Here is a 15,657-nt window from a genome sequence, read left to right as displayed (position 1 = left end):
ACAGTGAGAATTTCCCCAATTTTCATGCCGTCACGTTGCTCAACAGTCGTTGGTGTTCATTCAACACCGGCTACGGTCTTCAGTTCACCGTAGAACGGCGTGCGCGAAGCATCTATTTCATGCTTCGTCCTCAAACACATCCTCGTGGTGCATTTTTGTATCCTTCCTCTTGTAGACACAACATAACTTTTTTTTTGGGTGTTTGTTTCATAGAGAAATTCTTTTAATGTGATCTGTGGACAAAAAACTCTCAACAACACAAATTAATCCATTCAATAATGAACAGTGTTTTTGCATCATTCATAGACTGATAGTGCTGTAGGAATTTCAGTGTGGTTTTTTTGTACAATAAAAAAACACTCAAAAACCAATTAAACTTATTGGATAGAGAGAGAATCCATTAACCCGAAACAATAACTAAAATTCAACAATAAACCAACAATAACTTGAAAGTGATTCGCGGAATTTATCCCGCAAGAATAATCTTCTTTTTGGCCCTCAATTGGCCGGGAAGAGTGGTGCGGAGGTATAAAATATTCCTTTTGCTCGGAGAGCTCCAATATTTATTTAATAGCTGCCTGCTAAATGGATCTTGTGCCGAGTGCAAGATGTATTTATCTTAATTGAATATTATTTGCTGTATTATATATGAAGAAATGTGCATTGCAATTCCTCAATATATATTTGCGGTGTCATTTTATGGGTATTAATACAAAATTGAAATGATATTGGATAAACAAATCTTTTACCACTGATCATCAACATATTATTGTGTCAAAACACAGGCGAGTGGTGGAAATTTTTGCACAAAATTCATTTATTAAATGAAAAAGAAAAAAGAATTGAGAAGAATTAATTATTATTAAATTTTTTTATATTAATATAAAAATATTAAAAATCGAGACAAAAATCGTGAAATAATTCTAATTCGCATTTTACTAATAGTTTTGTTTAAATATTTTGACATTTTTTTTAAATTATTGGAAAATGCTGTTTAATTTTGAAAAAAAACTATTTTAGTTTAAGTTAAATAAGATTCTTAACTGTTTTGAAAATTTTAATAATAAAATTTTGTAGATTAGAACAAAGAAAAGAATTATATAGAATTTCATTTCTCAATTTCAATGTACTAAAATATTTTTAAGGACTTTTTGTATCTTTAACGTAACTATAACCACAAAGAAATATTGAATTATGGTTAGACAAAAAGATCTTTTACAAAAACATTTTTAAACATTTTTGGATGGATCCTGATGGAATCCAACAGCCATAAAAATTAAAAAGAACTTTTCGATAAAATTTAATTAAAAATTTTCAATTTTTCTTTTAATTAATTACGAAGAATGCTACAGAAGTTCTCTTCAAAAGATGATTTGTTTATAAAAAGAAAAAAATTAAGAGTTTATTTTGTGCTTCAGTTTCTGCCACGCGCCTGTAGTTATGGCCATTAATCGGCGGTGCTAATGGTTTGTCTTTCAACAATTTATCCGCATCTCTTTCTTGCGCCTCAATGGGCTAAAGTGAACGATTGGCTGTGGTTAAATGGATAAGCCAAACCATATGCATATCCTCCTCATATTATACATTCAATCATTGCCATATTATCATTCCCTCTTCTGTCGCAGCCACACACACACACTTCTTGCACAACTTGCATTACTCTGTGTGCCCAAGAATCTCCGTCGCATCTTCCCGCATATTCTCCAATGGCAGTCACAACGAAACCACCAAGTGCGGTGGAAGTGCAAGAAGTGCCAAGATAAATCCCATCCTTGGGATTCCCGCAGAAACATCAATAATTCACTTTATAGCCACATCAAAGGGAAAATTGTGAGAAAACCCTGTGAGCAAGAAGAAAAGTAAATCCACCCTCTCTGTGTGATTTTCTCCCTCCAGTCAAAAGCCACATCTGAGGGTTGGGGTGGATTTTCAATTCGGTGGTGAATTCAATAATAATAATATCAGTGATGGGGATCAATGGGACGGAATTTAATTCATCTCAAATATTTATTTAATTGAATGTGCAACAGATGCGTACATTTTCGTGGATGTCAAAGGGTAGAGATAGATCCCAACCTACCTTTATCAAATTGAACAGGGAAAAAGTATATTTTCATTTGACGTGCATAAATTAAATGTAGAGCTACCTACAATGCATACATATGCATAGGGCAAAAACCTTTACAATTTAACCACAGAATTTTCCCATTTATTCGATAAAAATTTCACTAAATTTCATCAATCTCTTTTAGCGGGAGGGAGGAGGGGGCGCACATGGGGGTGGTTTGTGAACTATACCGCGTGGGTGCGACTGTGGTATTCAAATTAGGTGGATGGCAGGCAAGCACCTCACTGTATGGGTCTTGCTGTGATATAAATGAGGGAAAAGGCGAGTTTTCACATCCGATTTCCATACAAATATTTCTCCTTGGAATCCCGCACTTTTCGCCATGAAATCAAAACGCATTAATGCGTCACGCACACACTTTTTTCTTCCCCTAAACACCCACCCCTTATCGCCCTCATTTATATACCCACATTCGTGTAATTAATTTTCAATCCACTCTCTCCCCATTGTAAATGGGAAAAGAAAAAATTCTTCTATGTTTCAATTTTCCTGCATTTCATGGGGCATTCAATTCATCATTGTTATTGCTCACGGTTTCACCATGTGAGGTGCTTTATAATGGAATTTACATTCCAACTTAATATTGTGGAATGATTTAATTGAAATTCCAGCGGAAAATGTATTGAATTTTAGATAAAATTAGGTATTGCACATCAATGTTAATTAATTATTATGAAGAATTTTGCTTTTTTTTTTTAAGAAGGATCGCCTTTGGAATTGGATTAAGCCTTAAATTTAATTTTTAATTAACATACAGACGTATTTTATTTTTTAGAACCTTAAAATGACACAATAACGAATTCTTGTACGAAAAAAAAGAAAATGAACAATAATTTGATGAATTATGTGCCCCACAATGATTTCTACAAATCATAACTTCTTTTTCTATTAATGGAATTCAAACAGAAAGCTTAATGTGAGGAAATAATTTGCGAGGGAGGTATTTTCTCTATGTGTGTGAGTGTTTCCCCAAAGAACAAATAATATAGAAAAAAATAACCAGCTAAAAATCCCAGTGAAACAATGTGATGAGATTTGGAACATTTGCCGAAAATTGAAATGGAAACGAACGGCAAAACCCCGAAGAGCTCATTTTGAGCGGGGGTGGTGGAAAGTCACGCGAATTGATTGAAAGGCAAGTGCGGGGGTGTTTCAAGTGTCATTGATTATTTTATTTGCTCAACATATTCAGCGTCGTAGACCAAAATTAAATGGAATAGTCTGGTGGTGCGATTTTTTGCGGGACGTGACGAAAAGTGTATGTATGGCGAAAAAAACTGCCAATTTCGTGCTACCATCCGGAAGGCTGTTTAAGGACATATCCCGAGTGAATTTCGGAAGCTTCAAAATTACTTCTCTGTGATCAATAACCGCACGTTGAGTGACCATTTCAATTTGCCCAGCTCTCGATCGTTTGCGAATGATTATTCCATGTACCCCGAATGGTGGTTAATGCTGTGGATTGAGTGAGACGTGCATGTGGGTGGTGTCAATTTTGGGTGGGAGACATCCCTCTCCTGTATTTCACAAAAACATTATGCCACTCCCGGCCACAGGAATCATCCACCCAGCAGCCCAATCGTGGTTGATGCCGTGAAATCGGATGGAACAAACACTAACTTTGTAGCAGATAGCACCGCGATATATAAACATGTCCACTACAAAGAGGTAATCCAAAATGTTTCCTTTCAATTTACATAATTATTTATGCGAATTTATGCAAAGCTCTAAACTACTGAGAAATATTTTCATAATAACATTGTGATTTTAGCGTTTTTACAGCAATATTTTCTAAAATTTTCTCCTAAACTTTCCACTTAATATAAGATGAAAACTATTTGAAAATGAGTTTATTCGTTCTCGAGAATTTTCTATGTTTTCCCATATATTACAAATTGAAAAAACATTCATTACAAAATTTACATTAAAAAAGCTCAAAGCTCATCCTTTTCATTTATACAAATAAATCCTTTTCCGCTTTTCCAACAAAAAAAAATCCACGTGAAAACCCCTACAAAGTGATTACAACTTAATCCCGACATGTATCTCATTACAAAGGATCTCAACCAGACCGCAAAAAGAGTTCTCCACACGCTCCACATTTTCCCACCCACTCTTATGCCTGACTTTTCTGCTGTATTGACTTCATTAGTTTCCGCTTTCTGCAAAAATTCCCAGACCGAAAAAGCTTCCTGCAACCAATTTTGGGGGTACGATGGGGGCAACTTTGTGGGGGAAAGTCCCCCCATCTCAGCAGGGGGGGGTGTGGGAGTAAATAAAGTTTTGGCTTATACGAATGTCAGTTTGGTGGTGGGATTTGAATTTGAAGCCCAATCACGTGCCAACTGGCGGCGAACACGTACCAAACTGAACAAATGAACTTTTTCCTCTTGTGCAATTTTTCTTCTTTTCGCCGTCAACTTTTCCATTTCCACAACGAAGCCATTTTTCCCCTCATGAAAATGCCTTACAAACCCTCTGAGTATTTTGATTCTCCAAGAAAAACGTCCACACACATCAGCTTCTCTCATCCGTAAATTCAAGGAGTTAACCAATTTTTTTTTCATGCTTCCTACAGATTTCTCAATGTGTCCCTTTCAGGTGCGTCACTCCTTTTTTCTGTCTCACATGGGATACGTTTTTTTTCTCTAAGGATTTTTCTTCTGTAAGATGAAAAATGAAATTTGAATGTGACTCCTTCATTTTTTTTCTGAATGAATGGGAAGGTTACACGAGTTAAATTTGTATGGTATACCTACTTTTGTAAACTTTCTGCCGCAATTTGAACAAACATTTCTTTTCTTTGCATCTTACGAACAAGTTTTTCAAAATAAAAAAAGAAAAGTTTTAACACGGCACATATTTGTAATAGGGAGAGGTATGTAAAAAGAAGAGAAACAATACGAAACCTTCAAAATTTAATTATTTCATCACAAAAAATATTTTCTTTTTTAAATAAATAATTGCTTTTGTAAGGGAGACCGGGGTTATGTTTGTTAAGGAAATTAGAAAAAAATATAGGGTAGGAATATGGTAAACAGATACCTTTTTGTTTTATAGTTTTCTTAACTTTCATAATGTTTTGAGATTTATTTTTTTATAATGTAACTTTTAGTAAAACAAAGAATAAGAAAAAAAAAATGAATAGATTCTAATACTAATAATAATATTCTTCGTTTTATTTGTATAACGGTGTCGCACAGCTGAAAGCCTGATGATGATTTTAAATAAACCGAAAAGTCGCTGAAAGCGTTAAGACGTGCGTTTTCATTGACAGTCTCCGATCAAAAAACTACTTCAACTTTAAACAGTCGTTAAATTCTTCAATCAGATTTAAATACTATCTTGTGAGACATGAAAAGGAGTTTATTCGTTTCTGAGTATAGAAAGATGTAAAATACGTACTGCTGATGTCATAATTTGCGTTTTTAAGCTAATTTTTCCCAGCTGGTAGATGAGAAGTCTTCTCATTCTTTCTCAAATTGTATCTTTTATTTGTTTCTCTAATAAGAAGGATGTCTCATACAGAAATGAATAAACTCCTTAACCACTAATTCTTTAATTTCATTTTCTATCTCTATTTTCTTGAAAATTTTCCTGTAAACTATTCATTCTATATGGAAAAAGGATCTCTTTTGAAGATGTAGCAATATGCACAAAATATAAATAAATAGGGGACATGAGGAAAAAGATAAATTAAATTTTGGAAGTATCATTCCTCTCGTCCATATTAATGTCATTATTATTATTATAGACATGCCGTATGTTTTGAGAGTTTGAGGGTGACATTCCACGTGTGCAACCCCTATAGTGTGGTGCGGGGTATTTTTGGGGATGTTCTCGTGTAGAGAATGTGAGACGAAACAAATATATATAGATCACTTATACACTCATTTCACGTAAACAGCGTACAATGCGAAAGTAGCAAAATAAAAATGGCATAATACGGCAAAACCCGGTAAATATTCCGGCCATTCTTTGGCAAAAGCCTCCAACATAGGGGAGCTTTTCCCTGTATGTGTATAGAGGAGCACTTTTGGGGAGTTACCCAACTGGGATTCCCATCGTGTTCCATCCAAAAAGTGATGGTGTGGCTGTATCCTTAAAGGAAAAGTATTTCGTCATTTTTGTACCATATAAGCATCGGCAAGTCATTTAATATTCATCTCAGATATTGGGTAGAAAATGCTGTTTCTGCTCTGTTATTTGGTTTAATATTGCTACCATTCTTGAATTCGAATGCGAGCAGCTGGGCTAAAGTTCTTTTCGCTTTTTGGCTCTCCCCACTCAGCTCCTTCTGAGTGGTGGCATTTAGAATTTTATTAACATTCCCCAAACGTCGTACAAGGAGTAATTAAAATAAAACTCTATGTACGAAACTTTCAATAATAATTTAAAATAATATTTGCAAAATATGTTAGAAAGTTTGTGGCTTTTGTGAAAGTTCTCCGTTCTGCTTTGCATGCGGAGCTAATATTAGCTAATTAACGACTAAATGAATTTAGTTTATTTATATGTTTATACTTTTCTATTGTACCAATTAGCATTATGTTAACATAGCTCATAATGGAGCTATTGATCCATACATTATTGATAATGTGTGTTGTGAATTGTCAGCAGAAATTAGCTCATTTTCACTGGTATTCTCCCATTTAAACATACGTACATATTTAGAATTTGTCTATAGGAATTAAATTACAAGTAATATACGGATTCTAATGTAAAATATTACCTACAGACATTTCTAAAAGGTAAATTCGTCGTACTAATTAATAAATAATATTTTCCCTTCTCATTATTTACATAACATTCAAAATAGATGATTTTATAATGGAAATAATAAATCAATATAGATATCTATATATAAAAAATACATACATATTGTTTATTTGCAACCCATGATTATTTAATTGTCCTGTTAAGTGGGAGCATAAAGTATTCATCTCATTGTATGGGCGCACTATTATTGCTGATGTTGGGGACAAGTGAGGATTCTCTCTATAATATATAAATTTTTATTAAATAATTCAATTGTTTATTTATTAATGAAAACTAATTACACCACAAAATGGTCCGCTGCGAATTCAAAATGAACCATTTATGGAGTTTACATTATTTAATATTGAAAAAATAAATATTGTTAATTGTATAATGAGTGCCGTAACACTTTATTGGAATGATTAAAAAAGCTTTTGTTTTAATTTTAATGGTAAATTTATGGGGAGATCCTTTTTTGGGCAATTGGGTTATATTTGTCCAAATGACATTTATGGGAGATTGCTCAATTTATTGGTAGTTGAAGGACGAAATTGAAGGAATTTATTTTAATAATTTTAATAGTTTCTGCAACAGTTTCTAAATACAATGAAAATTTCTTTTTTTAGTTAATAAACTTTATATTTGGGGTTAAAAGTAAATTAAAAACTTAATTTCAAGAATGAAAACCCTAAATCATAAAAGAAAAAACGAATGAAAACTTTGTTGAATCTTCTAAATCATTTAATTTAAGCAAAAATTTTAATGTTCAACGAACACTGTTGTCTTAAAGTTTCCACATCCCTTTTGGTACAGAACTGTGTTGTATACATATATCTTGGAGTCTCGTTGGGAAAACATAAGGGGAGCTTTTGAGCATAATTTGGCGACTTCCTGCCGTGAAAGCCATTGTTTATGCAATTTTTTTTGGTGGAAACTTGCGTGTGATTTACGGTACCATTGGGGTGCTGGATTTAATGTCATTTAAATCCATAACCCCTCAAGATGAGGCGTGCAAGGGGGTTATTTAATCTGATGGAATTTATAGCAACACTAAGAAGGATTAGCAACGTAATTGATGACATCTTTGTGACAATTTTTTTTTCAACCACATACCGAAGCATTTTACCAAGTCTCCTCCGGAGGAATGGATCTCGGGGCATTCAACACCCTCCTCCCTCCCCCGCATCCCTCCTACACCCCGTAAAATCAGATTAAATCAACATATTTTTCCATAGAAGCCCTCTCTTCATCTCCACTAAGCCCCAGCGAATCTATTTACATATAGACAGAGTAAATGCAGCGCAAAGAGAGAAAAATTTTCACATGATTTCTGTTTGTGAATCAGGATTTTTTCTCTCATTCGTCGCGAGGACATTGCTGGTGGATTATGAATAAATTTCCCATTCGTCATGTCAACACTCTGTGTAGAAAAAAAAAGCTAAAACTCAAAGCTCTTCTCCTTCGAACGGAATATTTTTCTTGTTTCCTCTTTTCAGGGATTTTTTTTTGTGCCCGCATGTATATTTATGAGCCATACATAGCATATTCTAAATGGGCTCCAAATCGTACTGTGAGTGATCAACTTCTGTGAAAATGAGATTTCTGCCTGACACTCTCACGTTAACACGGTGTTTGGTAGTCAAAAAGGGAAAATATTGTATTAATTTTCCATGCCCTCGGCTGAAAGTTTGTCTTTCAGTTATGCAAAATTTTCTATTTAAAATACGGCTTATAAATTTTATTTAAAAAAAAAAGTTTTCATGAAAAAATATCATCAGACGAGTTTCAAAATTGTTGAGTCAAATGTAAAATTAATTCGTAATTTTATTTTCATAATTGTTTTACTTTCTCTACGACGTTGTAATTAAATAATTAATTCTAAATATTTTACAATGAACTATATCTTGAAAAAAAAGTTCATTAAAGAGATCGTTAAAATAATAAATTTATCAATAAATTAAATGGCTTTAGTTAAAAGATTTTTTAGTTCTTCATAACATAAGATACCAATCACTTAAAAGTATCTAAGTATATAACAAATAGAACAGGCAGAACACTATATATATATATATAATTATAGCAATAAATTCTCGATATCTTAATCATATTTTATAATCGCATATTAATTTATTGGTAGGCTCATAAATAATATCTCATTGACACACAATAAAGCAAAATATATTGAGAATAAATATTCTAGCTTAGCCACAAGGTGACAATAGCGCATTGTAGCATATTGAGCCCCAAATTTCAAGGCACCTTCTCTAAATTAATGCGGTTCCTTCTCGTATACAATTTTGTCATCACTTCCTAAAGCTAATTAATGCCCCTTGTGAATTAATAACCTCCTCTAGCCGGGGTGTGGGTGCGCTCCGGAAATTCCCACGTGGGTTTCCGCGTGAAAAGAGTGACAAGTGGTGAGAAAGAAGTGCGAAAAAGATGGGAGGATCTCTCCCCGAGTGGGAATACACCGGAAATTCGCTCCCCATCTGTCCCTGCTCTCCCGGTGATGATGACACCTGCGACACAAGACGCGCGGTACTCCCTTACGGTCCTTTTGGTATATGTATGTGCGCACAAGAGCTGGGGTTGAGGTGGATGGGGTTATATAGGTGGGGGAGGGGAGAAGACGGAATGGGAATTCCCTGTGACAAAAGGAGTTCTTGGGGGGTGAGCGCGGGGAGGTAAGACGGGGATGTATTAATAATTCCCAGTGACAAGTGAAATATGGCCCAGATGCTATCATTTGAATGCAAAACCGGGGAGAAGGAAATGGAGTCTTCCGATATCTTCAGCACACATTCCCGTTCCCCTCTTGCAACCCCCGGGTGTGCTGAGAGTTGAGAAAGAAAGGCACTCCGGCGCCCCCCTTAAGGATTGATAGTGGGGCGGGCGATTGGGGTGCTGCTATATTCTCTTCCACTACGTGTGTTTATTTGCCTTCTGCCTCCCATTGACAAGTTTTAAATTTATGGAAAGCAGAAATTGTGTATATATGTTTTTTTCTCCGCCATGCTTTTCACTCGTAACATTACTCTTTTATTTTATTGTCTGGTGTGTATGTATTTATTTCCGAAATGCGAAAAAATGACTCTGGAGCTTTTGTGTGCTGTACAACACCCCCTCGTCGTATGAGAGAATGGGAAACGATAAAAATCATTTGAGGCAACATGGGGAAGTTATATATATACGAACAGCAGAGGTGTGGGAGTTGAAACAAGGGGATGACGGGGACGCGGTAGAAAAGGATAAACCCTAAAGGTTTTTGCTTTTTGGATATTTTAATCAGATAACAGAAATCCCATCAGCTTTTTTCCCAACATCTCTGTGCTGGAGCTTTTTTTTCCGAGAGAGAAAGAGAGATGCCGCGAAGCTTTGAAAACCCTCACAGAGCGCTTCCAAATCAGCTCTTCAAGCCAGATAAAACCACGTCGTAATTTTTTTATAGGCCGCCTGCCATATTATGAGAAATGACAAAATAAATCCCAAAACATAAATAATCATAGCCACTTAATCGTCCTCATTGCTCATCCACAGTTTATATGTCTCTATGCAGGATGGCCCAGGGTCATAAAGCCATGTCCGGACATGGGTCACATAAGAGCACAAGGACTACGGAGATACTAAGCTCAGACCGTGGGGGCTTCTGCGGTGCTCTTCAGCGTACCCCACCCTCGATGCCGGCAGCAATCTCACGGAGGTTGGCCAACAGGGAGAACGCAGGCATTGGCAAGGTGAGATAAAAGTGTGATGATGTCTTTTACGGTTCCCACTGGACAAGGGGGCATATAAAACAATTTTGTCAACCAATTTCCCTGCCCACCTACACCCACCAATATTCACCAAATGATGAAAAAGAGAATTAGTAAGAAATGAGGTCGATTCTGTTAAAAAAAATTATTCTATGAAAAATTTAAAAACAATTTTAACAATTCGTTTCTTTAATTAATCGCGTTTTTTTTTAAAGAAAATTACTTTTCCATGTCTCTTCAAAGTTTTTTCTATTTTTTTTTCTGAATCAACAAATCCTTAATAACTTTTTAAGTTACCTATAAGAAAAGAAAATATTTTTGACAGAATCTGCCTAATGTGATAAATTAGGAGTCGATTTTTCATTTAGATTAATGGTTTTCTCCTTAAAAAATTGCTTATCTGTTAAGGAAAAACTTATTTTGGACCTTTTTCCATCAAGAATTTCTTTCAAAGAACTCACTTTTAAAATGCAAAATTATCGAAATGCAACAAAAAACCTCCAAAAATTAGAAGCATAAAAAGCAAATACAAAATAGCATGTTCTCTAATGAAACAAGCAATTCTATTTTATGGTTTGTTGTTAAGCTCTTGAAATAACTTGCCAATTAACATGTTTAAGGTTTTTAATATTTATTTTATGGGAAATAATGTTTGTGGTCACCAACCATTCTATAAAATGAACATTAAGCCACGTGAAAGTTATGCTTTTTTGGGTAAATTCGTAAATTCTCTTTATTAGAGGTTTGGTTTAGAAATTCCGCATCAAAATTAATTCTCTGCAAGAGCTTTTTATTAGACGTAATAAAAAATGTTAGTTAAACTTATTTTGTATATAGGTTAAGTGTCTTAAATGTAGGGAAACTTTGAATATCAATTTACAAAGGAAAAAAAAGAAATCTTTTGAAAGCCATTTCAAAGAAATTTTTTGAAAGAGTTTAAAAATTCAACGAAGCTTTTTCGTTTTAAGTTCTTTTCAAAAACCTTTTTTGAATAATTTAACAATTTTTTTTGTTAAGTTTCAAATGAATTAAATGCACCTATACTTTTAACTATATAGAGAGTATTCACCAAAGCTTTCAGAGCTTTCAGGAAAATTAACATTTGTAGTAAAACACGGCAATTTATTTGCTACATTTGTAACCTTTTGCTGGGTGGTGTGTGTAATGAAAATCTCACATTACGATTCTGTGTGTATAGCGTCGTTTTTTCGCTCCTTATCGGTCTCATTTACAGCGGCTAATGAATGGTCACTGTGAACCAGAGTCAATGGGTTTTACACGCATTATTAATAGTAATGGTTGTATTCTGTGACCACTCTATCGATTTTTTATGCAAATCATGGGTAATTACGGGTTGGTCGGCGCAGTGCCATAAAAATGGGCTACGACAAATGAGAATAGCCTAGGTGTAATATGGGTAAAACTATGTATAGCAGTCAGTTCACCTGGTGAGTGGAAAATCGCCAGTATTATCATTTAATAGGTGTTCTAGCTTCGATTTTGCTTCGTGTTGGCACAACATGACTCCCTTTTGATATGCACCCAGGAAAAAACCTTCACCTAATTTTTCCTTCTCCCACAGCATTTTCCACTTCAGTGGCTTTTTCTTCACAAACCAGGCGAAAGCTCTTTTCTCTTTTTTTTTTTACTTGAACTCTTTTTGTTGTTGTTGTTTCCTCACTCAGCCAAGTCTTGTGTACTTTTTTTTCCCTGTGTTCAAAATCATGTGAGAAAGTCCATAGTTTGTATATGAAAAAAAAGGTATATAACATGAAAGCTCCTTGGGGTACTTTTTTTTTGCTCCTTTTCTCCTATTAGTTATTGTTATTGCAATTTGGTGTGTTGAAACATCGTTAGGAATTGGATTTATGAGTTGGAATTTGGTCGCGTCATCAATAGAAAATGTTACGTGGATGAAGAAACCAACAAATGAAGAACCAAGTCTATAATATATAAAATGTATAAGAAAAGGAGCTTCGATGCCACAATACAAATGAAATCGTCCACAGAAAGGTTGGCATTTCCTCTATTAACTTCTTATACATACAACAAAACCACCATCGCATAGCACAATTCTCGAATAAGCAATGTATGGGAGAGGGAAGGGGGATGGGTGGTACTCCAGCGAGCACAAGGAGTAAAGGGAAAGTATAGGGAAACACCAGGCATTCAGGGCGAGGGTGCTATATGTGCTGTGTGGTGGTTTTTGATAAGAAACCGAGATATTACATAGAATTATGACTGTGATAGGTTCTTAATTTACAATATTGCTGGATGGGTGACATAAATTCACTTATATTGCGATCGATACTAACTATTTATGCGTTTTGTATAAACGTGGTTATTTTATATAATAAAAGTGTGTTTTATGAGCAGTTTCTCTGTTGTAAAATGTCGTCTTTTATGGTATAATTTACGTAAATTTTTCCTCCTACCTCCCACCCTTGCATTGCGCTCTTTACAAGTCCTGTTCTTTCGTTCATAGATTCGTGTTACACTTTCTGCTTTTTGTGACATTATACCCCAAAAGTATGTATGTGGAGGTACTCTCCTTCTCAGCGTCATGCGGGGGTGGGTGGATAATGAAAAAGAAATGTTGAGCCGAGCGCATAAAGTTGGAAACCTTTAAAAAAAAGCTCCAATCGTAAATTTCAAAAGATCACAAGATTCTGTCGCAAGTTCCATTCGGGCTGTTCTTTTTTTTTATAGCCCCCTCTGTGTGGGCGTAATGTGTCCTTAAAGACTGTAAATTGGGTCAAATAGCTGGGCCACGTGTTTCCCCGAAAATCAAAAGCTCTCTCATTCTCCGAAAATTCCTCGCAAAGCATTGAATCAATTTACCCCCTCAGGAAAATAAAGCTAAAAAAAAGACCAGCTATAAGCTTTAGAAACCCACTAAATTTTGCTACTTGACTTGAGAAGGAATTTCCACCTTCTCCTTTTTTTCGTTCGTCCTTAAGGGACCCCCCATAAACTCCCACTATCGCGATGGAAAGGAATTTATTCCATTTATTTAGAGAGCTGAGACTGTGTTGAGGAGAAGATTTAATCAGTCTCTGGAGCACACTGTTGGTGGAAAACAAAGAGAATTTACTTTTCGCAGGATGCCAAAAAGCTTCTTAATTAGCCTCGTCCTCTTTGGCATTGAATCTCATGCTCTTTGATGTGCATTCACTCTTGGGTGCTTTCATCTCGCACACTGACTCACAGAGGGATTTACCACAGTTAGTGCGGTGATGAAGAGCCTGACAGCACTGAATCTTCTTTCATGCTTAACTCCCATTTATACATTTTACCTTTAATATTTCAAACCTAATACTTCCCCCAATGAGGGGGTTTGGCTATGAAAATTCACTTATATAAAAGCATAGTTTAGTTGTTGGAAACATTAAGTAAATGCTGGATCTTTGGCCTTGGGGAAATCATATTAAGAACGAAGTTTAGGATGTTGGAATTGCAACTAATTGTGAGATCTCATCATTTTGTCAGTTTGTTGAAGAAGTGAAAGCTTCTGCACAAAACTGATTGAAGATATTTTATTTCAGTTGGCTTTAAAAATTTCAAAAATATTTTTAAAGAATCCCTAAATCTTCATTGAGAGTCCTTCTTTTTTCACCAAAGAAAACCAACGTAATATTATAACTCTTGGTGTATCCCCTTCCGTATATAGATATACTTGAGATTCCGTTGTGTACATGAAAATTCCACAAAAGGATGCCATTTCAATTTACTTTACTTTCATTACAGGTAAAAGTGATGCTCCGAATAGCAGACAACCCAGCCACTTGTGACGAGGGTAGCGTCTCCAGTTACCTGTCGGTGGACAAAAAGAAGCGTCAAGTGACGCTCTCTGATCCAAGTCAGGCATCCCTAGTGGCTGCCTCACACCCCAGTGGCTCCCAGGAAAGGGGTCCAATGGTGGCGGCACCCAAGATGTTTGCATTTGACGGCCTCTTTACCCCCGAGGACACTCAGGTGAGTTTTTTTTTCGCAGCGGAATTTTATTTAATTTTTATTCCTTCGTGGTGGTCCAGATTAAATGATTTAATTTCAAACCCCTGGCAGTATGACGTGTGCTCTGCGGCACTCAGTGAGGTGATTCCCGCCGTACTGGATGGCTCAGACGGATGTTTGCTGGCGCTTGGATATCCGGGGGCGGGTAATTATGAAATTTTAATCTACATTTTACACCCCGACGTTGAAGCTGCTCACACATTCATTGCGTCATCCCCTCCCCCATAGGAGTACGTTACCGCGCGTTCACTGCAATCGGTCAAAAAATTCAGAAGGGAAAGGGGATGAATGCCAAGGGGTTTGCAAGTAATAATATTTTCTGCATTTTTAAGAAAATTTTTGAATTTTCTTTTCGAGCAAATTAATCCAGATTTACCAGTTTTACACAATCATGAACACGCAAAAAAATTTCTTTTTATTTTGAGTGCATAAAAATGGCAAAGGAAGTTTTTATTTTCACAAAAATCGAATTAATTTGGTTAGATAAAAAGTAAAAAGCTTTAAAATATCTTGTGTGTAAAGAATTGTGGTTGAAGAATTCACTTTTCTGGACAATTTTAACTCCTTCGCGTTTTTTGGATCATACGTTGACACAAACATGAAACATTTTCTTTTCCCATTTTTTATGAATTCAATTGTTTTTCCTAGTTAGAAATGAATAAAATTCACGCAATAGAGGTCAAAGAAGACGACTAACTCAGAAAAGTCTTCTAAAAGCATCCACAGTATAAATATCGGGATAAAAGAGCGCATGTTTCAATGTTTTTATGTTTCACGTTGGACGCGACAAGGTTAAAGACAAACTTATGGGCATATATGGGTTAAAATTCTTATGAAAGTGAAAAAAAAGTCTCCCAAAATTCCTTTGAATCTACAGTCCTTATCATTTTTACTTTCAACCATTTCGCGTTTTTTTGGATCATACGTAGACTCAAATATGAAACATTTTCATTTCCCATTTTTTTATGAATTCAATTGTTTTTCCTAGTTAGAAATACATGAAAT

General features: G+C 35.3%; 1 protein-coding gene and 1 long non-coding RNA gene across 10 annotated transcripts in view; one reads left to right on the top strand and one right to left on the bottom strand.

The window, feature by feature from the left end:
- The window catches only part of LOC129791393 (uncharacterized), a 55,229-nt gene that overhangs the window by 5,580 nt on the left and 33,992 nt on the right, over window positions 1–15,657 (bottom strand). The window lies entirely within an intron of this gene.
- LOC129791313 (kinesin-like protein CG14535) overlaps window positions 1–15,657 on the top strand; it is a 53,638-nt gene that overhangs the window by 30,136 nt on the left and 7,845 nt on the right. For 7 of the 9 annotated variants that reach the window (XM_055829413.1, XM_055829418.1, XM_055829420.1 and 4 more), the window contains 3 exons: window positions 10,443–10,620; window positions 14,386–14,613; window positions 14,704–14,797. In XM_055829413.1, coding sequence (XP_055685388.1) covers window positions 10,443–10,620; window positions 14,386–14,613; window positions 14,704–14,797 — 500 coding nt within the window. Of the gene's footprint in view, window positions 1–81; window positions 611–3,034; window positions 3,797–10,442; window positions 10,621–14,385; window positions 14,614–14,703; window positions 14,798–15,657 lie in introns of those variants that run through there. The other 2 variants (XM_055829421.1, XM_055829422.1) reach the window with 2 other exon arrangements.

Source organism: Lutzomyia longipalpis, chromosome 2, assembly GCF_024334085.1.
Source record: "Lutzomyia longipalpis isolate SR_M1_2022 chromosome 2, ASM2433408v1".
Lineage (NCBI taxonomy): Eukaryota > Metazoa > Arthropoda > Insecta > Diptera > Psychodidae > Lutzomyia > Lutzomyia longipalpis.
Note: the sequence above shows the minus strand (reverse complement) of the source record. Positions and strands in the feature narration are given on the sequence as shown.